The 22,348-nt window shown below is 43.3% G+C and overlaps 1 protein-coding gene across 1 annotated transcript; it reads left to right on the top strand.

Annotated features, from left to right (window-relative positions):
• Window positions 1-16,897: 16,897 nt before the first annotated feature.
• Window positions 16,898-18,817, top strand: LOC138649495 (uncharacterized). Its single transcript, XM_069739969.1, has 3 exons — window positions 16,898-17,010; window positions 17,137-17,283; window positions 17,760-18,817. The coding sequence occupies exons 1-3, from the start codon at window positions 16,937-16,939 to the stop codon at window positions 18,676-18,678; spliced, it is 1,140 nt and encodes a 379-aa protein (XP_069596070.1). The 5' UTR covers window positions 16,898-16,936; the 3' UTR covers window positions 18,679-18,817.
• The last annotated feature ends 3,531 nt before the right edge of the window (window positions 18,818-22,348 follow it).

Raw genomic sequence — 22,348 nt, 5'->3', positions numbered from 1 at the left:
ACGTTACTGGAGTAACAAAAAGCACAAGGTGTGCGATACTCAGGGACATGGCCAAGGTAAGGAAGGCTGAATAACTACCACCTTTGAACAAGAAACATAAGATAAAACATCAAGACTGGGCCAAGAAATATCTTAAGACTGACTTTTCAAAGATTTTATGGACTGATGAAATGAGAGTGACTCTTGATGGGCCAGATGGATGGGCCAGAGGCTGGATCAGTAAAGGGCAGAGAGCTCCACTCCGACTCAGACGCCAGCAAGGTGGAGGTGGGGTACTGGTATAGGCTGATATCATCAAAGATGAACTTGTGGGACCTTTTTGGGTTGAGGATGGAGTGAAGCTCAACTTCCAGACCTACTGCCAGTTTCTGGAAGACAACTTCTTCAAGCAGTGGTACAGGAAGAAGTCGGTATTGTTCAAGAAAAACATGATTTTCATGCAGGAGAATGCTCCATCACATACCTCCAAATACTCCACAGCGTGGCTGGCCAGTAAAGGTCTCAAAGAAGAAAAAATAATGACATGGCCCCCTTGTTCACCTGATCTGAGCCCCATAGAGAACCTGTGGTCCCTCATAAAATGTGAGGTCTGCAGGGAGGGAAAACAGTCCACCTCTCGGAACAGTGTCAGGGAGGCTGTGGGGGCTGCTGCACGCAATGTTGGTCGTAAACAGATCAAGCAACTGACAGAATCTATGGATGGAAGGCTGCTGAGTGTCATCATAAAAAAAGGTGGCTATATTGGTCACTAATTTTTTGGGGTTTTGTTTTTGCATGTCAGAAATGTTTGTTTCTAAATTTTGTGCAGTTATATTGGTTTACCTGGTGAAAATAAATAAGTGAGATGGGAATATATTTGGTTTTTATTAAGTTGCCTAATAATTCTGCACAGTAAGGCTGCCGTCACACTAGCAGTATTTGGTCAGTATTTTACATCAGTATTTGTAAGCCAAAACCAGGAGTGGGTGATAAATGCAGAAGTGGTGCATATGTTTCTGTTATACTTTTCCTCTAATTGTTCCACTCCTGGTTTTGGCTTACAAATACTGATGTAAAATACTGACCAAATACTGCTAGTGTGACGGCAGCCTAATAGTTACCTTCACAAACAGATACCCTCCTAAGATAGCCAAATCTAAAAAAAAACACTCCAACTTCCAAAAATATTAAGCTTTGATATTTAAGAGTCTTTTGGGTTGATTGAGAACATAGTTGTTGATCAATAATAAAAATAATCCTCTAAAATACAACTTGCCTAATAATTCTGCACACAGTGTATTTCAATATGGTACCGATAGAAATTACCATACATTGCACGAAAAATAAGCCATTATAGAGCTTTGTGTTAGGAGTCGAGTATCCTCTGCTGCACAGGGGGAATCTCGATCCGTGTCTGCTGCGGTCTCCCATTCTGCATCGGCCGCAGTGGGGTCTGCTCAGTGGAGACGTCGCTCCCAGCGTCTTGCTCAGGCTGATTCTGTGCATAGGGTCACTACTGCCTTTTCTGGCTTTCCTATGGTACCCTGCACTGATCTGCGGCGAGCAGGCTTCTCTGGGACTAAGTCCTTATTTACACACACTGAGCATGCCCAGGGCAAGATCTCCCGTTGGAGGTCGAGGGTCACATGCTCAGGTACTGCAGCGCATCCCATTGGTCCTCCAGGAAGGTCCTGAAAGGGCAATACTTCGGTAGCAGCTTCCTGTGCTGCAACTATATAAACTGCGCATGACCACACGGCCATGCGCTAGTATTGTTTTGATATTATGTGTGTGTGTAGATGGATGTATGTCAAAGGATGAAAGCTCCTAAATATCCCATTCCTAGTGTTGTTGTCTGTTTGTGAATGGAGGTAGCTATCTAGCACCCGACTAGCCATCAGCATGTAACACACATCACAGCGTCCAGTTGCTGTGTCCGCCAGTACGGCGCCGTGCGCTTTCTCTGCGCTTTCCTGACCCAAGCCTGGGTGGTTAGTGGCGTCCGTCAGTGCGGCACCGCACGCACTCTCGTGCCTTTATATATTATTATTTATGTTTCTCTGACACCCCAGTTGCGGTGTCGAGCGAATGAGGTCTTCTGAGCTCAAATCCTCAGTCTCGGGTTTGAGATTAGAGACTCCTTGCTTGCGCTCTATGTGCGGTACCGCGGTCCTGTGACGCAACAGGGTCGCTTCCTTCACACAGGGTGAAGTTAACCCATGTGTGTATTCTTATAGTACCGCCATATAGTCCGTCTTTACTAGCAGCAGGGTTTTTACCTGCACGGTGGACCTCGGACTGCAAACGCACCTAGTTCCATATCATCTTATACTTGGTGCGTTCCGCCAGTCCTTAACACTTTGTGGGCAGAAAAATAAAAAGCTAGGGATCTTACAATATGATGACTAAACAAAAACATTTTTTTCTAGTGAGAAGTAGTTAAACAAAAAAAGGGATAAATTGAGTATCATCTAGGGATACGCGAATGTGCTCGGTGATACTCATATATTACTCGAGTTTCAGGGTGCTCGGATATGCTCGCCACTCGGCCAGCATTAACTGATACTTGCATTAAATGCCCTGCATGTTTGGTGCCTGTTGTTGAAACTGGTGCTGAAGCTGAAAAATCATACTAAGGCTATAGTCACACTATCAGTATGTGGTCAGTATTTTACATCAGTATTTGTGAGCCAAAACCAGGAGTGGAACAAATAGAGGGGAAAGCTATACGAATATAATAGAAACACTTCACCAAGTCTGTATTTTTGACCCACTCCTAGTTTTGGCTAACAAATACTGATATGAAATACTGACCAAATACTGATAGTGTGACCTTAGCCTAACAGATCTAAGGGATAGTGGCAGAACACAGCATCTAGGCAGGGCTTAGGGCTTTGCAGTCCGTTGCTATATATATATCTGCTGCACGACACAATATTCTTTTTTGGGGGGTGAGAAAATTGACTATATTGTCATCCATAGAGTATTGCATGCTTTCTTTTAAATTATAAAACACACCAAAAAAAGAGCTAAATTTTTTTCTGGATTCAATTAGCCATCCATAGAGTATTACATGCATTGTTTTACATTTCAGTAAATAACACTCAAAAAAACGTTAAAATTTTTTTCATCGATATGCTTTTGGTTAAATTTTATGTGTAAATAACACTTGAAAAAGTGTTCAAATTTTTTGTGGATTCAATTAGTCATCCATAGCATATTACGTGCTTTGTGGTACATTTCAGTGATATATAACACTCCAAAAAAAAGTTGATTTTTTTGTGGATTCAATTAGTCATCCATAGAGTATTACGTGCTTTCTGTTACATTTTGGTGGTATATAACTCTCCAAAAAAGCATTCCAATTTTTTTCTTGATTCAATTAGTCATCCATAGAGTATTACATGTATTTGTTAAACGTTGGTGGTATACAACTCTTCATAAAGCATTCAAAAATGTTTCTTTATTCAATTAGTCATCCACAGAGTATTATGTGTTTTCTGTTCATTTTGGTGATATATAACACTCCAAGAAAACTTTTACATGTTTTGTGTTACATCACTGTCATATTGAACTCCCAAAAAACTCTTTGAGTGCTGCAAGTGATCAATTTTATTTCTTTAATAAAAATAAACTTGGATTCAAGAGACCTAGCAATTAGAAAATGCAGGCATGCGGTAAGTTACCGGGAAATTAAAGTGCTCATGATGGTGCACTCATACGCTGACTACGTGGGGCAGGTGTGAGTACACCTGTTGCTGGAGCCCAAGAAACATGCCCATCCACGACACATAGGTTCCTGTCCATCTTTGCAGAGATGAATGGATCAACAGTTCTAAAGTCACACCAGTGGTGGTCGGTTATATAGCAGATAATACTTCATGCTTGCTTAGCAGTACCACCCTGTCATCCACACAGTCCAGTCTCACCAGCCAACAGTTCGGATCACTTAATCCTCACCCTGATCCTCCTTAGAGCAATCAGGGCCACAAGAAGATGACAGTGGGGAACGGCATATTTTGTCTAAGGAAGAAAATGATGATGAGACATAGTTGACGATAAGTTAGGTTGTAGTTAAGTCACCAAGTCGCACACCGTGGCAGAGTTACTTAAAGGAGTAAGAGACCAGACAGATCTGTGACTTCTGCTGCTGAAACTTCAACCATTCATGGTCATGTGTGATAATGGTGGTAACCTGGTAACTTGGTGGTGACTGTGAATTTTGGCAAGCTCACACACGTATCATACTTGGCACACATGCTCAGCATCGTAGTTCAGCATTTTTTGAAAACCTACTCTGGTTTGCCAGAGCTTCTGGTCAAGGTATACCGCATCAGCACCTATTTCCACAAGTCTTGTACACCTGCTGCCTCTTTGATAATTCTGCATGCAAATGCCAGCACACCAACTGATGTGTGACATGACCTCGAGCTTGAACTACACACTTCACGTGCTTTCAAGGCTTTGTTAGCAGCAGAGGCCAGTTGTGAAATGCCATCTCCAACACACCCGTTGGTATTCTGGTCAGCCTCCGCACATAACAGCTGAAGAGTGGGCATGGATGTCTGACATTTGTTTGCTTTTCCAAGACTTTGAGGAGTCCATAAAGATGGTGAGTGATGATGACGCCATAGTCAGTGCAAGAGTTCCAATTATGTGACTTCTTAAACAGTCGTTGTTCACAATTAAACATGAAGCTATGCATGCAGACCAGGTGGAGATGAATGAAGACAAGGAGATCCTACCCAGCACAGCCTCATCTCATCTGTTCAGCATGGATTGATTAACAATTAGCAGGTGGAGGCTGAGAAAGAGGAGGAGCAAGAGCTGCTAGTACCCACACAATCTTTGTCCTGTCTCTCCAGTGTGGATGGCCTGAGTGGAATGAGAATGGAGGAGAAGGAAATGATGTGTCATTATGATGGTGGCAACAGTGACGGGTTGGCTGTAGCTAGCTTGGCATATATGGATGACTTCATGTAACGCTGCCCTTCCCGTGACCCTGGGGTTATGTTCATCTTGGCCAATAAAGTACTGGTTGTTCACTCTTCTAGACCACGCTACAAGGAGTACTTTGCATCTCTTCTTCCTGAGGTGGAGAGGTCTTCAAAATGGTGCTATACCAGAAGGCCATTGTGAAAAATATGTTGAAAAAATTCCCATCAGAGAACACAAGTGGCAGGGGGCAAGCTTCCTTGCCAAATTAAGGAGGAGTGGTGAGGGAAACAGCCAGCAGAGGCAGGGGTACCCTGTCAAAGGCCTGGGTCAATTTCATGACACCATCCCAGGGCCTGATGACAGGGTATTTTTGACAAGGGGGGGAAATGTTTTTAAAGATGGTCAAGCAATACCTGGTCAACCAAACCTGCATACTCCCTAATTCCTCTGCGACCTTTAACTATTGGGTCTCAATGCTGGACACCTGACATGATCTGTCCCTCTATGCCATGGCGGTGTTGTGCTGACCTGCCTCTAGTGTCTTGTCTGAGTGGGTTTTTAGTGTCGTTGGGGAGGTCAAACAGACAGGAGCTTTTGCCTGTCAACACAGCATGCTGACAGTCTCACTATGATAAAAATGAACAAAGCCTGGGTTTCCATACACTTTTCGACACCACCAGATATATCATAAGAAACCACAATATGTCATAAAAAAACAATCTATGAAGCATTTCAGAGTTATTGCACATAAAGTGACACATGTCAGATGTGAAAAATGTGGTCTGTTCAGGAAGGTGATAATTGGCTAAGGCAGGAAGGGGTTAAAAGATTTATCAAAATTGCTGAAAAAACAATTTTTATAAAAAATGGTTTGTATTGTAGCACCATTTTTGGCCCAAAAAATGACTGTGAGGGAAGCCTTAAATGTCATGAAGTACAAAATGCAACCATAGGCGCTTGTTAAAAATATGAAAAAAAATGTGAAAAATTCTTAAAATTCGTTGTTAGGGCTGGCGGAACGCACTGAGTAAATAGAGAGATGTTATGTTAGGAGTCGAGATCCTCTGCTGCACAGGGGGAATCTCGATCCGTGTCTGCTGCGGTCTCCCATTCGGTATCGGCCGCAGTGGGCTCTGCTCAGCGGAGATGTCGCTCCCAGCGTCTCGCTGGGGCTGATTCGGTGCATAGGGTCACTACTGCCTTTTCTGGCTTTCCTATGGTACCCTGCACTGATCTGCGGCGAGCGAGCCTCTCTGGGACTAAGTCCTTGTTTACTCACACTGAGCATGCCCAGGGCAGGGTCTCCCATTGGAGGTCGAGGGCCACATGTTCGGTCACATGCTCAGGTGCTGCAGTACATTCCATTGGTCCTTCTGGAAGGTCCTGAAAGGGCAAAACATGCTCAGGTACTGCAGCACTTTCCATTGGTCCTTCTGGAAGGTCCTGAAAGGGCAAAAACTTCAGTAGCAGCTTCCTGTGCTGCAACTATATAAACTGTGCATGACCGCACGGCCATGCGCTAGTATTGTCTTATGTTATGTGCTTTGCGCCAGTGTGGTCACATGTATGTGTGTTCAGGGACCCGGCTGAAATAAGCCCCTAGAATGCTGGTTCCTCCGGCGAGGAGTTTTGTGTGTTTGTGTGACCACTGACTGCTCCCTGTTTGGGCAGTTAGCCTGTGCCTCTGTGGAGTCTAACAGGGCACAGTGCTTTCCTTTCACGGCTACTCAGTGAATTAACTGAGTTAGTCTATACCGCCATATAGCTCCGCCGTTTGCTAGCAGCAGGTACTCCTGCACGATGGACCCCGGGCTGCGAACGCACCAATATCAATAAACATCTTTATTTACTCGGTGCATTCCGCTAGCCCTAACATGGTATTTGATGCGTTCGCAGCCCGGGGTCCACCGTGCAGGATAGAACCTGCTGCTGGCAAATGGCAGCCCTATATGGTAGTAGAAGCGAACTCTGTTACTTCACAGTGTCGCCTAAAGAAAGCACTGTGTCCTGTTAACCTCACAGGAGTACACAGCGACTGCCGAGCAGATAGCAGTTGGTGGTTATGATTAAGGGAGCTTAGTCTCCAGAAACGCGTTGAGATTCTTACCCATATGGTTTGTGCTGAAGTCTGTATCCTCTATGCTTAAAGTTTGTGAATAAAGAAAACTCTTTTTTATGGATTCAGTGAAGCTGGACATTCTCTTCTTTTTTTGGACTTTATACGCCTGGACACAGCGGGTCCGTGCTCCTGAAGTTTGGTTTATGCATCACGGGTGAGCTGGCTTATATTTCTTCTTTCCAAGTTGGTGGTTACGCAAACATGCAATCTCCTCATTGGAGGAGCCATTATTCTAGGGGCTTATTTCAGCCGGGGCCCTGAATCCATACACACAATCTCCTCACCGGAGGTGCCAGTATTCTAGGGGCTTATTTCAGCCGGGGCCCTGAATCCATACACACAATCTCCTCACTGGAGGTGCCAGTATTCTATGGGTTTATTTCAGCCGGGTCCCTGAACACATACAAACGTAACCACACTGGCGCAAAGCACATATCTTAGATTTTGATACTAGCCGTGCGGTCATGCAAACCTTTTATAGCTGCAGCAAGTACAGGACCTTCCTAGAAAGACCAATGAGAGGCTGCCACAGAGCCTGAGGAACTTCAGGACCTTCCTGGAGAACCAATGGGTTTTGCTGCAGTATCTAAGCATGTGACCTGTTGTGAATTCTGTGGCAGAGCTCCCTCCTGTGGTCACAAGTGGTACTTCGGCTGATTCTCTCTGTGAGCTTCTGTTGGTGGAGGGAAGTGGTACTGCGGCTTCTGAGTTTCCTCCCTCAGGTGATCTGGTGAGGTCGTTAGGTGCTTCTCTACTTAACTCCACCTAATGCTTTGATCCTGGCTTCCTGTCAATGTTCCAGTGTTGGACTTGCTTTTCCCTGGATCATTCCTGTGGCCTGCTGCTCTGCATAGCTAGATTCTTCTTTGCTATTTGTTTGCTGTTTTTTCTGTCCAGCTTGTCTAATTTGTTGCTGGAAGCTCTGGGACGCAAAGGGTGTACCTCCGTGCCGTTAGTTCGGTACGGAGGGTCTTTTTGCCCCCTTTGCGTGGTTTTCTTTAGGGTTTTGTGTAGACCGCAAAGTTACCTTTTCTATCCTCGATCTGTTAAGAAAGTCGGGCCTCACTTTGCTGAATCTATTTCATCTCTACGTTTGTCTTTTCATCTTAACTCACAGTGATTATGTGTGGGGGGCTGCCTTTTCCTTTGGGGTATTTCTCTGAGGCAAGGTAGGCTTATTTTCTATCTTCAGGCTAGTTAGTTTCTCGGGCTGTGCCGAGTTGCATAGGCAGAGTTAGGCGCAATCCACGGCTGCCTCTAGTGTTGTTTGGAGAGGATTAGGGATTGCGGTCTGCAGACTTCCCACGTCTCAGAGCTCGTTCTATGATTTTGGGTTATTGTCAGATCACTGTATGTGCTCTGACCGCTATGTCCATTGTAGTACTGAATTGCCTTTCATAACAGTGACCCTTGATCTCCAATGAGTGATCTTACCCTGGGCATGCTCAGAAGGGAAAAGCAGGACTTAATCCCAAAAGCATCTGCTCGCCGCTGCCCAGCACTAGCTTCAATGGCAGAAGCTGGAAAAGCAGCAATAACCCTTTGCACAGAGTCAGACTGAGCGAGACGCTGGGACCGACGTCTCCGCTGAGCAGGCTCCACTGTGGCAGGAGAAGAATGGGAGACTGCAGTAGAGATGGCCTGAGATTCCCCCTGTGCAGAGGCGAGAACTCGACCCCTAACATTTGTAAGTTTTTTCTTCTTTATAGTGTGTTAAAAGGAGCCCTGAAAAAGTTTTCTGCTGGAGTTGCACACATTGTCGTATGTGTGAGCATGGACACATTAGTAAATGTGTGAAACATAATAGGGCTGCATTTCCTAAACTACTTTGGATGTGTCCACATGTTTTTAAAATAGTAAATGCCTCATTTTAATCCTATATATACTAGACCCACGATGTGACGAGGTTAAGACAAAGAAACTCACAACATCTGAGACAGCTTATACTATCCAAATAATGATTGTAAATCTTCTATGGTTATTATCACAATGAAACTCAAAAGAACACACATGTGGTAAACATTAGCTGTGTCCTATTTTTTCCCTATAAAATAGCAGTCCTATAAAGTGGGCAGTAAAAAGAAAAAAATCACTGAGTGAAAACAAATCCATATTTTTCTGTGCTCGCTAATGTTATGGAACCTTTCTAAAGAAGAACCCTGGACCTGGCTGCTTTCTTCTTTTTCACTTCTCTGTAACTGCAAACTGTACAGGTGTCCCCTCACTTGATTTTAGCAAGCAAGTGAGCTCCATCTGTTTCACTGGGTCAGAGCCATAATAATAATAATAATCTTTATTTATATAGCGCCAACATATTCCGCAGCGCTTTACAGTTTAACAGCTTCAAACACAACAGTCAGAAGTAACAATGTTAACAATACAATAATTAAAGCAAAATAAGACGACCCTGCTCGTGAGAGCTTACAATCTACAATGAGGTGGGGAAATACAAAGTACAGGTGTTTATTTACAAAGATGTATTTACAATGATGGTCCAGCCATCTTCAGGGGGTGGGGGGGGATAGATGGAAGTAGTGAATGCGCTACACACAAGCAAAATAACTGATTAGGGAACATGATAGGCCGCTCTGAACAAATGTGCTTTGAGGGAGCACCTAAAACTATGCAAATTGTAGATGGTCCTAATTTCTTGGGGTAGAGCATTCCAGAGGATTGGCGCAGCACGGGAGAAGTCTTGTAGTCGGGAGTGGGAGGTACGGATCAGTGCAGAGGTTAGTCGAAAGTCATTTGCAGAGCGAAGAGGTCGGTTAGGCCAATAGACAGAAATGAGGGAGGAGATGTAAGGGGGTGCTGCACTGTGAAGAGGGTGAGAACAAGTACTTTGAATTGTATCCTGTAATGAATGGGCAGCCAGTGTAATGACTGGCGAAGAGCAGACGCGTTTGAGTAACGATTAGCTAGATAGACGACCCTGGCTGCTGCATTAAGGATAGACTGGAGAGGGGAAAGTTGAGTGAGGGGGAAGCCAATTTATAGAGCATTGCAGTAGTCCAGGCGGGAGTGGATCAGGGCGACAGTGAGGGTTTTTGTTGTTTCTATGGTGAGAAAAGGGCGGATTCTAGGGACGTTCTTTAGGTGTAAGCAGCATGAGCAGGCAAGTGATTGTATATGGGATGCGAAGGAGAGATCGGGGTCAAACATAACACCCAGACAGCCATACTTGCCATATGGCAAATTCCAGAAAGGCCTGCCTAGTCATGGGCTGCCTTGTCTGCTACGTTGTTAACAGAATCAGTGTTGTCAAGATACCCATACTATTAAGAGTTGTGATTGAGCACAAAGTTGCTGACTCCGTCACTTACCCCAGCAGGCCACGGGTATCATTAGAAATATTGGTCTTGCAGAAAATCTTCCTTTCCTCCATCCAGTGTAATATTAGTAATATATCCCTCTGGTTCATGGGGACGGGGACAATATGGGCCTGTGTGATTTCAAATGCCAGGGCTGAATTTCAACCCCAGTCCATACCTACATCGGGTGAGAGCTGTATACCACAACTAACACTGCCGCAGAGGTCACAGTCACTGCTGACATTGATTGCGGAAATACAACCCTACAGTTGCCACTTGCCACTGTTGATAGCCACAGTAGCATCTAGACAATTTACAAAGAAAGGCGGCTCCATCTGCACTTGATTTAAACGTCTGTGTATGTCAGTTGACAGGTATAATGCACTGCAATACACAAGTACTGCAGTGTATTATACCAATAATCAGAAGACTGGGACCTCCTATTCATTAAAGCTTTTATGTAAAAAAAAGTGGTGTAAAAAGTTTGAAAAGTTGCAAACTTTTGGCCCAATATGGAGTTGTGGCAAATTTTGCGACTTCTGGCATTTTCAGGCCAATTTCTCCCTGCTGGGGCAAGACTGGGGTGTAACGGGGGACAAGGCAAGCTGTGGCATTCCATATGCCAGAAAGATCCCTCCAGTCAGCAACTTATTTCTGGCATAGCACATGAAAGCACAAGCCACTCGTCAGATGATCCAGATAGAGGTGTGTACCTCTACATGAATCACTAGCGTCTGACTCTACCACGTCCCCCCTTTTTTCACGGCCTTTATGTTCAAGTCTTGTAATGGAACTAAGTGTAAAAGAAAACATTTCTAAAATTTTTTAGCTAAAGAATACTCATTTTACACATATATGATTGGTATCGCCGAGTCTATAAAGATCTATCCATAAACTGAACGGGATATGCATCCATATCAGTAAGCTCTGTAAAAAAAGAAATGATGCTTTCTGGTCACTTCTCTCCAAAGAATTGGAATAAAAAGCAATGAAAACTTCAACTCTTTTTCTCAGACAGATTCCGCAACACTTTAAAAATAATAAACATGTGTTCAGCCCTACTCTTATTTCTTTTAAGTGTTTCATGGTCCGGCAACTGTGAAGCACTTAAAAGATGTAGCATGTTCATTCTTCATCTGCCTTAGTTTAGAAGCCACATTGGATTTAAAATGTTTGCACATCCCCGAACTCAATTTTTTTAGGGCAAAAACATGAAAAACGTTATAGCTCTCGGAATATGGAGATAAAAAGTGAAGTTTTTTTAAAGTAGTAAAAAATATCCCTATATAAATTTGATATCAACACAATTGTAGTGACATTTATACTATTTGGTGAACACCACACAATCAAGTAATTACAGATTTTATTTTGCTATTTCAAACTCCTCCCAAAATATTATTTTACCCGATATACAGCATAGCTTGGGGGTTGTTCATATTATTATCTTGTATCCCCTGAGCGATTACATTTGAAAAGGTATTCAATGATGCTGCCCAGTAGACCATTAGTCTGGAATGGAGATATTTAGTGCTAACATTTGACAATTATTATAGTCTATGAGACCAATTAATCAAAGCTTTTATGCCAGAAAACTGATGTAAAACGCTTTAAAATTTTTGACACATTTTTGCTGAACATGAAGTTGAGACAAAAGTTTGGTGTTTTTGAGCTAGATTGAAGCAGTTACACCAATATATGTTGAGCATAAGAGGAGCCAGGTTGGCAAGACTAAGCTTGCCCATCAATTTCAGCAAAAATGTTGACGTTTCTTATATATTATTCCAGTCTAGTTCTTCATTACAGTGGCATTTCCGGTGAGGCACATGGAGGCACACGCCACTGAAAAGATGCTCCAAATTCATTTATATGTTCAACACATCCTACTCCGGAGAGTCGTTCATTAAGACTGGCATGCGCAACAAGCATTTTCTCAAAATGGAGCTCACTGTTCATTAAATTTTTTTACAAAGTCCAAAACCATCTTTATTACTATCTTTAACCATTTTTGTGACTTGTTAGCACGAAAGTTCACGTGTTTTACTAATTGTCTCAATAATTGTGCAAAATTTTTCTGCTGTACTTAAGATTACTTCAAAGGAAACTGGTGAACACGTGAAGCAAATTTTGCAACTTTTCAAAAAGTCACAAATAATGGATCTGGCGAAAACATTTGGATACCCTAATCTCTGCATACAATAAGGAACAAGCATAAAATAAATTAAAAAAAAAGGCGCAAATTGACAGAAGTATCAGGCGCAAATGAAAAGCAGGAAAAAACACCAGAAAATAGACCGAAAAAAGATCAAATGCAAGAATTCATTTTGGTCTTTGTGCTTGGAATGAGCACTTCCTTATATATAGTTAATAATAACAGGTGAACAAAGTTAATGAAAGATGATTTGAATCCTTTGAGTTTATAAGGTAGTTTATTTGAATTAAGTTTATAAATTAGTTTATTTGAATTAAGTTTATAAATTAGTTTATTTGAAGTAAGTTTATAAATTAGTTTATTTGAATTTAGTTTATAAAATAGTTTATTTGAATTTAGTTTATAAAATAGTTTTGTTTAATTGAGTTTATAAAACAGGGTAATTTATGGGTGTGGATGGGAGGTAATTTACAATATATAGAAACCTTAAAGGAAACTGTGAGCAGGATTTTGCTACTTAATCTGAGAGCATAATATAGGACAAGAGAACATGATTCCAGGAATGTGTCATTTAATAGACTGTATGCTGTAATTTAAATACAATTCTTTATCAGCAGGAGATTATCATTGCCTGACTAGGTCTCACATGCAGGTCAGTCCAGCTAATCTGTCTAACCCCTCCCCCTCCACTGATTGGCAGCTTACTGACAATGTACAGTGTAGATAGGATGCTGCCAATCAGAGGTGTGGTGGGTGGGGTTTTACACAGCTCAGCATTCTTTTCATTGGACAGTCAAACCTAGAAAAAAAATCATTGATCTGAACAGCCATATTGAGTAACATAGGTCAGTGTTCTGTTCATGTGCTATCTGATTAAAAATCGAACAGCATATATCCAGTTTATATTTGTTCATTTGCAATGGACGTAGAGTTAAAAATTTGAAAACTGCTGCTAATTTTCCCAAAATATTCTGTATATTTCAGATATCTGTTGTGAATTCTGCTCTTGGGTTCCCTCCAGTGGTTGTAGGTGGGAATGCAGTTGTCTCTGACTCGCAGTCCTGGCCAGGTGTATCGGATGATTACAATTCTGACTGGGATATTTAGGTGTGCAGGATCCTTTAGCCCTTGCCAGTTGTCAATGTTCCTTGTGAAGTGTTGGATCACTTTCTGGCTTCTCCTGCTTGCTGCCAAATTCAGCAAAGATAAGTGTTTGTTTTTTTGTATTTGTGGCACACTGCTGTGTGCTTGTTTCAGTTTAATTCCTGCTCTGATTGTAGGATTCACTGGAGTTGCAGATTTACGCTCCTACATCTTTTAGTTAGATGTAGGAAGTTATTTTGTATATTCTGCTGTGGATGTTTTGGTAGGGTTTTAATACTGACCGCACAGAACTCTGTCCTATCCTGTCTTATCTAGCTAGAGTGGCCTCCTATGCTAAATCCTGTTTTTCTGCCTGTGTATGTTTTTTCCTCTCCGACTCACCGCCAATATTTGTGGGGGGCTGTCTATGCTTTAGGGATTTTCTCTGAGGCAAGATAGTATTCCATTTCCATCTTTAGGGGTATTTAGTCCTCCGGCTGTGACGAGGTGTCTAGGTGTGTTAGGTACACTCCACAACTACTTCTATTTGCGGTGTTAAGTTCAGGATTGCGGTCAGTATAGTGGCCACTTTCTCCAGTGAAAGTTCTCATGCAGCTCCAAGGTCACCGGATCATAACAGATATCTTCATGAATAAACACAAACTTAAATTTCTTACTCACCTAAAGTACAATGTGGGGAATACAAAGAAAAAGAAATCACCAAATAAAAAGAAAAATATGGATGTCTTGTGTTTAAAGGGAACCTGTCACTTGAATTTGGCAGGACAGGTTTGTGGTCATATGGGCTTGGGTTTTTGGGTGTTTGATTCACCCTTTCCTTACCCGCTGGCTGCATGCTGGCCGCAATATTGGGTTGAAGTTCATGCTGTGTCCTCCGTAGTACACGCCTGTGCAAGGCAAGATTGAAGGCTTAGGCAGCTCAGATGAGAGAGGTCGCCTCATTACAGACACAGAAAAGGCTGAAGGAAAAGCTACAGAGAGAGACACAGTCTCTGGACTGATATGGTGTATTTCTGAGGATATGCACAGCGGTTAAATGTGCTAAATCAAAGGTCATCAACCTTTCCGGCTTTGAGAGCCACAATCAGCTATGAAAGAAGGTTGTGAGCTACATTCAGCTCTGAGAGAGGATTGTGAGCTACATCCAGCTCCTGTCCTCTCACAGTAGTGACAACCAGAGCACCCATTACCAATATAATGACAGCCAAAGCTTTTGCACTGAAATCACACCAAACGCAGTATGCAAAGCTCCAGGAATTCCTAACTTACCCCATTCAGATCTGCTCTTCTGTGTAGGGCTACGCACAAAAGTCACCATCTAGAGATCTACTCTTAATAGTTATTTACTACACCTGATGCTAATGCACCAAGCTGACAGACAACTGTGAGCCTCACATCACGGGCCCATGTGCCATACGTGGCTCTCAAGCTACAGGTTGAGGACTCCTGTGCAAAATGCTGAGTTACTGGACAGCCAATCCCTGCACACATCTCTGATTGCATGAGTCAGAAGTATGATTTATTAATTAGCGCCTAGCCAAGCAAGTCTTTGTTGTTTTTCGATTGCTTTATTGTTTGTTGCATTTTGGCTTAAAATAAATGCCCCACATTTCCTTTATAAGGACTGTTCCGGTCTGTGTCACGACCATATCACTCTACAATGCCCCTAGTTTACAATAGTTTGAAAGTTTTCACAAAGTACTGAAAATAAAAGTGCAATCCAGAATTGTAGTCAACGGTCTTGCTTTTAGACTGATCTCATACAGTATTTGGTGTATCTGTACATATAAATAACAAATGTACCTGCACCTAAAAGTGACCATATTGTACGCCAATAACGTTTATTGAGATGTTTAAGTCTGAACATTTTTACTAGATGTAAAAACCTTTCTTTTCATTATGTTCCAGATTCGTGTCTAACTTCTCTTCATCTCCTATGCATATACCTTTTAACTTGTGTTGCTAACCCTGGGCATTTTGCCATTTTTCTTTGTTGCCAAAAAAGTCCTTTGTGGTTTTCTTCAAACTTCTGAGTAATTTCCCGACACACATAAGAAAAATCTAGTAAGTCTAGTAAGAACACAGTACACATCTGTGTGTGATGATCTGTTTGTAGGCCGAGTTCACAATGTGTGGTTCCTTCCTCTTTAGACCACCGGTGGTCTATAAAGATCAAAGCGTTGTTTCTTATCTTCTATCACATTCTGTGTATGTTTGATGGTTCTGTACAGTTCCCCTGCATTACACTATTTATTCTGGCTTTGTGTCTGTGTATTTATACACAGACATTTGTTTTATAGGTTACACAGTCTGTCTTGCCATAAAAAAGGGTTATCTCATATTGGACCAACATCAACAGTATCTTTACCATCTTTGCTTTTGTAATAGTAATTTGATTTCTACTTCTGCAACAACCTCCTTGGCATCTACAATGCATGTTTTCTTCGGTAATCATTTTAAATACTGTAGATGTTTTTGGGATAACCAAAAACTTTCAAAACAATAAGGGTATGTGCACACGTCAGGATTTTGTGCAGAATTTTCCTGAGATTTTCCTGAGGAGAATCTGGCACCACTCCCAGGAAATCCGCATGCGTTTTTTGTGCGTTTTTTATGCGTTTTTTACATGCGTTTTTTGTGCGTTTTTTTGGCGTTTTTTACAACAGATAAAAAGTTGGTTGAAAAAAAAACCATCCCATGAGGTCATTTCCTGGTCCAACCCCTCTTCACCATTTTGCTTCCTTGTTGAATTCAAGATGCCGCACCATCGTCTAACTCCACAACAGAACTGCCTACTGTTGCATACGGCACTGCTTTTGCTGCACCACCACAGCGAGCTGGTAAGAAAATGTCATTAGATGTGAACACTTTGCGTATTAGGCTGGGTTCACAATGTGTACAGCAGCCCGTTCAACACATACGTTCACGGTCTGCTGTAACGCAAGTGCTGACTTTGGCACATCGCTGGAGCAGATGGAGCATCTGCTAGCTCTATCTGCGCTAGCAGTGACAGACCCGGAAACGCTGCAGTCCGAGTCTCGGGGTCCGACTGTCACTGAAATGACGGCACATGGCTAGTGATGTCAGACATAGGAGTCAATGGCGGCGCTAGCGGACTACGTTTCACTGCGTTATGCAGCGGTGTTATGAAGTCCGTCAAAGCGGACTGGGGGAACGCAATGTGAACCCAGCCTTAGGCTGCGGAGATGCCGAGTTTATGACGTTGCGGATTGCCAGCTGTATTCCATGTGTTGTACAGTTCCATGTAATAACACATACTTTATTCTCCCATAGGAGCAATCTCGGAGAAGAAGGGATAGCAGACGCCAAAAAAGGATGTGGGTTCATCCCATTATTCAGGAACGGGAGGAAAAGGGACACTTCCATGTTCTTTATCGGGATTTAAGGAGGTAAGATATAGTGAGAAATGGTATATTGACAGCTGTGTTTCTTTGTAACTTTTTTTTTATATATACAACATACATTATGTGTGTGTTTAAAATTATTTAAAGTTTTATTTTCCTTTTTATTTTCAGCTTTCCAGATAAATTTTCTCAGTTTTGCCGTCTTTCCATTGAGGCATTTGATCGTCTTCTAATTCTTCTTGGTCCACACCTCGCTTACGAAGATACGGTCATGCGAAGAGCAATCTCTGCAGAAGAAAGGCTGCTCATCACCTTGCGGTAAGGCCTTGCTGCTAGTGCCCCCCTAAATGCTGCCACAAATGCTGCCAGTTTAACCCATAATGCTGCCGCTATGCTGCGAGTGCCCCCATAATGCTGCCAGTTTCCCTCATAATGCTACCGCAATGCTGTGAGTGCACCCTGTTTCCCTCATAATGCTACCGCAATGCTGCGAGTGCACCCTGTTTCCCTCATAATGCTACCGCAATGCTGCGAGTGCACCCTGTTTCCCTCATAATGCTCCGCAATGCTGCAAGTGCACCCTGTTTCCCTAATAATGCTGCCCCAATGCTGCGAGTGCACCCTGTTTCCCTCATAATGCTACCGCAATGCTGCGAGTGCACCCTGTTTCCCTCATAATGCTGCCGCAATGCTGCCTGTGTCCCCATAACGCTAGTGGCCATGATGTGTATGTTTTATCTTGCAACACAATTTGTGTTCGTAGGTTTTCTAAATTATTTTTTTCCTTTCTTCAGGTTTTTAGCCACAGGAGAGAGCTACACATCCCTGCACCTCCAATTTAGGGTTGGCAAATCCACCATCTTGCAAATTGTACGGTGCACATGTACCGTCATCTGGCAGAAGTTGCAGCCCATCGTGATGCCTTGCCCAACCGAGGAGACTTGGCTGCAGGTTGCAGCAGGCTTTCAAACTGTGGCCAATTTCCCCAACTGCGTAGGTGCTGTTGATGGCAAACATGTTAGAGTGCTGAAGCCACCACGATCAGGATCACGCTTCTTTAATTATAAGAAGTATTTTTCGGTGGTCTTGATGGCGGTGGCTGACGCACATTACAAGTTTGTTGCCATCGACGTCGGTGCTTATGGCAGTTCTGGGGACTCTCGGGTGCTGCAATCATCACAGATTGGACTTCAAATTCTTCGAGATGGCGGCACGCTCCCAGCCCCAAGACCTTTGCCGGGTTCCACACATCAAGTACCCTTTGTGATGGTATCGGATGAGGCATTTCCCTTGAAGCCCCACCTGCTGCGCCCATACCCACAAAGAGCACTGGATGATCGGCGTAGGATTTTTAATTATAGGCTGAGCCGTGCACGAAGATATGTGGAATGTACCTTCGGGATCATGTGTAGTCGGTGGAGGATCTTTCACACTGCCATCCAGTTAGATCCGGAGACCGTGGACACTGTGATAAAGGCATGCTGTGTGCTCCACAACTATGCTCGGGAATACAGCACTGAGGTAGTTGAGGAGCCACAGGTGCCAGAATTAGATGCAGGGGACAACTTTGGTCAAGGAAGGCAATGTAACACGGGTGTGCGTGTGAGAGAAACCTTCGCAGACTACTTCATGAGTCCTGAAGGTGCCGTGCACTGGCAATACTCTTGTGCCGGTGTTGAGCAGCCTGAACTGCAGAGAAGATCGGATGCCTAAACAGAATCAAGGCCCAAGACTGGACATGAGATATAACAGCAGAGAACATATGACGACTGAACCCTATCCACTAACGAACCAGTCTGTACGGCACAGATGCTAACACCTGTGAAAATGCGAGGCGTAATCCCTATCTACCGTCGCCAAATCCCTATCTACCAAGGCCCCTTTTTAAATAATCAAATTGTAAGAAAATAATTGTTAATAAATACAAAATATTATTTAAACAATAATCGTTTCCATGTTGTCATCGTGTACTGTTGCTTAAATCAGATCCCATTTCCGATCTTCATATTTTTATGATAATAAGAAATCTGAGTAGTTAAAATAAAAATTTTTTTAATAAAGTAAAATAAAATTTTATTACATTAAAGAAACTGTTTTTAATATACAGTATAAGCTTTTATTTACATAACATGGATAAGCGACATAACTTCTGTCAGGGAGTGTACGTTATAAACGTCTGTGAAACACTTGGGGAATTAAAGTGCTCACCATACATCTAGATAAGTTCCTTGGGGGGTCTGTTTCCAAAATGGGGTCACTTGTTTGGGGTTTCCACTGTTTAGGCACGTCAGGTGTTATGACCTGGTGGTTAGGAGCACCCGGCACGACCTGATAGTTAAACTCACACAGGACAAGCTCTGGGATGTGGGAACTCTGCTGACCGCAGGCCCTAATCCTATCACAACAACTAGAAATAGCCGTGGAGCGTTCCTGACTCTCCCTAGACGCCTCTTCACAGCCTAAGAGCAAGCTAGCCCTAGAGATAGAAAATAAAGCCTACCTTGCCTCAGAGAAATTCCCCAAAGGAAAAAGCAGCCCCCCACATATATTGACTGTGAGTAAAGATGAAAGTCACAAACGCAGAAATGAAACAGGTTTCAGCAAAGGGAGGCCAGACTTACTAAACAGACAGAGGATAGGAAAGGTATCTTTGCGGTCAGCACAAAAAACTACAAAAGACCACGCAGAGTGTGCAAAAAGACCTCCGCACCGACTAACAGTGCGGAGATGCCACTCTGCATCCCAGAGCTTCCAGCTAGCAAGACAAAATCATGACAACCAGCTGGACAAGGAAACAATGAACAAATAATAACTATCAGGAACTTAGCTTCTGCTGGAGAAGACAGGTCACCAGAAAGATCCAAGAGCAAACTGAACCAATGCAGGAACATTGACAGCTGGCATGGAGTAACGATCTGAGTGGAGTTAAATAGAGCAGCCAACCAAAGGATAAACCACGTCACCTGTGTAAGGAACCTCAGAAGCAGCAGCTTCACTCACAGCCACCAGAGGGAGTCCATGGACAGAACTCGCCGAAGTACCATTCACGACCACAGGAGGGAGTTCGACAACAGAATTCACAACAGTACCCCCTCTTGAGGAGGGGTCACCGAAGCCTCACCAGAGCCCCCAGGCCGATCAGGATGAGCCAAATGAAAGGCACGAACTAGATCGGCAGCATGAACATCAGAGGCAAAACCCCAGGAATTATCTTCCTGACCATAACCCTTCCACTTGACCAGGTACTGGAGTTTCCGTCTCGAAACACGAGAATCCAAAATCTTCTCCACCACATACTCCAACTCCCCCTCGACCAACACCGGGGCAGGAGGATCAACCGAGGGAACCATAGGCGCCACGTATCTCCGCAACAACGACCTATGGAACACATTATGGATGGCAAAAGAAGCTGGAAGGTCCAAACGAAATGACACAGGATTAAGAACGTCAGAAATCTTATATGGCCCAATGAAACGAGGCTTAAACTTAGAAGAGGAAACCTTCATAGGAACATGACGAGATGACAACTGTTGTGAATTCTGTGATCAAGCTCCCTCCTGTGGTCACGAGTGGTACTGCGGCTTCTGAGTTTCCTTCCTCAGGTGATGAGGTTAAGTCGTTAGGTGCTGCTCTATTTAACTCCACCTAGTGCTTTGATCCTGGCCTCCAGTCAATGTTCTAGTATTGGTCTTGCTTCCTCCTGGATCGTTCCTGTGGCCTGTCTGCTCAGCATAAGCTAAGTTCTGCTTGTGTTACTTTTGTTGCTATATTTTCTGTCCAGCTTGCTTTTTTGGTTTTGCTTGCTTGCTGGAAGCTCTGAGACGCAGAGGGAGCACCTCCGTACCGTTAGTCGGTGCGGAGGGTCTTTTTGTCCCTCTGCGTGGTTGTTTGTAGGTTTTTGTGTTGACTGCAAAGTTATCTTTCCTATCCTCGGTCTATTCAGTAAGTCGGGCCTCACTTTGCTAAATCTATTTCATCTCTGTGTTTGTATTTTCATCTTAACTCACAGTCATTATATGTGGGGGGCTGCCTTTTCCTTTGGGGAATTTCTCTGAGGCAAGGTAGGCTTATTTTTCTATCTTCAGGACTAGCTAGTTTCTCAGGCTGTGCCGAGTTGCATAGGGAGCGTTAGGCGCAATTCACGGCTACCTCTAGTGTGGTTTGATAGGTTTAGGGATTGCGGTCAGCAGAGTTCCCACGTCTCAGAGCTCGTCCGATGTTTAGTGGTTTTTGTCAGGTCACTTGTGTGCTCTGAACTTCAAGGTCCATTGTGGTTCTGAATTACCTATTCATAACAGTACTGGAGGCCCAAAGTACTATGCTTCTCAATAGAGGGAAAAAAGAAGTTCTGAGACCATTTTTTTTTCTTTGCACTGTGTTTTGCCTTTTTTTTCCCCTAGACATTTGGGTGGTTCAGGACACAGGTGTGGTGATGGACATTAAAGGTCTGTCTTCATGTGTGGATCTTCTCACTGCAAGAGTACAAAATATTCAAGACTTTGTGGCTCAGAATTCTTTGTTAGAACCAAGAATTCCTATTCCTGATTTGTTTTCTGGAGATAGAGCTAAATTTCTGAGTTTCAAAAATAATTGCAAACTGTTTCTGGCGTTGAAACCTCGCTCCTCTGGTGACCCAGTTCAACAAGTTAGGATTATTATTTCTTTATTATGTGGCGACCCTCAAGACTGGGCATTTTCCCTTGCGCCAGGAGATCCTGCATTATGTAATATTGATGCGTTTTTTTCTGGCGCTCGGATTACTGTACGATAACCTAATTCAGTGGATCAGGCAGAGAAAAATTTGCTGGCTCTGTGTCAGGGTCAGGATGAGATAGAGATTTATTGTCAGAAGTTTAGAAAGTGGTCTGTGCTCACTCAATGGAATGAATGTGCTTTGGCAGCAATCTTCAGAAAGGGTCTCTCTGAAGCCCTTAAGGATGTCATGGTGGGATTTCCTATGCCTGCTGGTCTGAATGAGTCTATGTCTTTGGCCATTCAAATCGGTCGACGCTTGCGTGAGCGTAAATCTGTGCACCATTTGGCGGTATTATCTGAGCATAAACCTGAGCCTATGCAGTGCGATAGGACTTTGACCAGAGCTGAAAGGCAAGAACACAGACGTCAGAATGGGCTGTGTTTCTACTGTGGTGATTCCACTCATGCTATCTCCGATTGTCCTAAGCGCACTAAGCGGTTCGCTAAGTCTGCCACCATTGGTACGGTACAGTCGAAATTTCTTTTGTCCGTTACTTTGATCTGCTCTTTGTCTTCCTATTCTGTCATGGCATTTGTGGATTCAGGCACTGCCCTGAATTTGATGGACTTGGAGTTTGCTAGGCGCTGTGGGTTTGTCTTGGAGCCCTTGCAGTGTCTTATTCCATTG

Source organism: Ranitomeya imitator, chromosome 9 (genome assembly GCF_032444005.1).
Source record: "Ranitomeya imitator isolate aRanImi1 chromosome 9, aRanImi1.pri, whole genome shotgun sequence".
Taxonomy (NCBI): domain Eukaryota; kingdom Metazoa; phylum Chordata; class Amphibia; order Anura; family Dendrobatidae; genus Ranitomeya; species Ranitomeya imitator.
Note: the sequence above shows the minus strand (reverse complement) of the source record. Positions and strands in the feature narration are given on the sequence as shown.